Source organism: Diaphorina citri, unplaced genomic scaffold, assembly GCF_000475195.1.
Source record: "Diaphorina citri unplaced genomic scaffold, Diaci psyllid genome assembly version 1.1 scaffold9893, whole genome shotgun sequence".
NCBI lineage: Eukaryota > Metazoa > Arthropoda > Insecta > Hemiptera > Psyllidae > Diaphorina > Diaphorina citri.
The window spans coordinates 1-2,141 of NW_007387267.1; the positions used below are offsets into that span (position 1 = coordinate 1).

Here is a 2,141-nt window from a genome sequence, read left to right on the forward strand (position 1 = left end):
TCTCTTCTCTACTATTCTATTCTCTTTAACTCTCTTCTCTTCAACTCCATTCTCTCGCCTCTTTTCATTTCTTCTCTTCTTTTCACTTTTCTTCTATACTGTTCTATTTTCTATTCTATTCACTAACTTTTTCAATTCTATTCCCTCAGGAAAGATACCCAAGCATTCCGTGGACGGAATACATCAACACCATCCTAAGCCCGAACGCCCAACTCAAATATGACGAAACCATCATTGTGTCGGAGCCCAAATACATCTACGACCTTGAGAAGCTCCTTTCGACGACCCCCAAACGCACCATGGCCAACTATGTAATGTGGAGGGTGACGGCCGCAAGTGTCAGCTACTTGACGGAGGCCATTCGGGCCCGCCAATTGGCGTACAGTACGGCCGTGAGTGGAGTTAGTGAACAACAGGCCAGGTGGAAGGAGTGTGTTGGCACGGTGGGCGGCAGTTTTTCGTTGGCCATCGGTAAGTGATAGTAGACGACCAATTTGGCAAAGAAATTCCTTATTCGTCTTCATCTCCGTGTAAGCAAGATCTGCTCCCGGAGTACTTCACAACTTGGTCGATATAATCCTCGACATCAAACAAAAAAGTTCTCAATTCAATGCAGTCTTTCTCATTACAACCATTTCTTTTTCCACCCTTCAGGTTCTCTCTATGTCCGCAAATATTTCAAGGAGGCAGCCAAATCCAACGCGGTGGAGATGGTGCAACTCATCCGCGAAGCTCGTTGGCCATCGGTAAGTGATAGTAGACGACTAATTTGGCAAAGAAATTCCTTATTCGTCTTCATCTCCGTGTAAGCAAGATCTGCTCCCGGAGTACTTCACAACTTGGTCGATATAATCCTCCATATCAAACAAAAAAGTTCTCAATTCAATGCAGTCTTTCTCATTTCAACCATTTCTTTTTCATCCTTCAGGCTCTCTCTATGTCCGCAAATATTTCAAGGAGGCAGCCAAATCCAACGCGGTGGAGATGGTGCAACTCATCCGCGAAGAAATGTATAAGATCCTCTCGTCCGTCGACTGGATGGATGAGGTGACCCGGCGAGCTGCCCTGGATAAGGCAAAGTCCATGACCACTCATATTGCATATCCGGAAGAACTGCTGATTAATGCGAAACTGGAGGAGTTCTATTCTGGACTGGAGGTGTGTATTCGGGTGGATTGGAACACATCACATGCCTTCAGGCACTCTCCATTTATCAAGGGTCTCGTAGGGTTACCTTGCCCTTGGGGAGAGCGGCAGGCAATTGATTTAATACAGAGTTCACCATTTTCAAACAAATGGAATCAAATTAGATATGTCCAAAACTGGACTCATAAAACGTCCAAGAAGTTTTTTTTTTTTTTTTTTTTTTTAAGGGATAGAACAGAATAGAATAGAAAGTACCTGGTGAAGTCGAAATGTATTATTGAGCAGTATGGAAACTACAGTGTCCCCGAGGTGAACCTGACATTGAATGGAATCAACACTCAAGGTCAGATGTGTTTTCCTTTCGGGAAACTATGGAAAACGGAACCGATTCCCTTTTGGTTAAATCGTGCCTGTACTAAACCTGGTTTCATTCGAACAGGATAAACAAGGTATATTCTAGTCTAAACCATGGAGAATCCCAGGTGGCGCGATGACGTGCCATCGGAATCGGTTCTGGTTCGAAAATTCCACGACAGGTTCTCTTTCGGAACGGCTGGCTTTCCTCCTATCTTGTATTCTTTCTCTCTTCGATTTCGGGACGATAAGACCTTAGCAGTTATAGTTCCCTCTGTCAAACCACTTACAATTCCTCTATCAAAGGAGGAGGAGGAGGAGGAGGAGAAGAAGAAGGAGGAGAAAAAAAATAATTTTGACGCAGGAACAATTCCTCTCAATTTTCTTATCTCTCCCTGTTTCCAGGTGAGAACATAGCGGATAATGGCGGTATTAAGGAGGCGTATAACGCGTACAATGTCTGGACCAGAAAGCACGGGGAGGAACCAAGATTGCCTGGGCTACAACAGTACTCACCGCGTCAAATGTTCTGGATATCCGCCGCTTCTACTTGGTAAGTCGGATGAATTGAATTGAACATTATTCCATTTATTTATATAAATTGTTGAACATAAAGTACACACCTCCTAAGCTAAAGAATA

At 43.9% G+C, this 2,141-nt stretch overlaps 1 protein-coding gene across 1 annotated transcript; it reads left to right on the top strand.

Annotated features, from left to right (window-relative positions):
* Window positions 1-149: 149 nt before the first annotated feature.
* LOC103522642 (neprilysin-2) lies at window positions 150-2,053 on the top strand (the record flags this gene model as incomplete). Its single annotated transcript, XM_008487738.1, has 4 exons — window positions 150-471; window positions 929-1,170; window positions 1,432-1,489; window positions 1,906-2,053. Coding segments are annotated over 4 exons (770 nt in total), but the record flags the coding sequence as incomplete, so codon positions are not given.
* Between the last annotated feature and the right edge of the window lie 88 nt (window positions 2,054-2,141).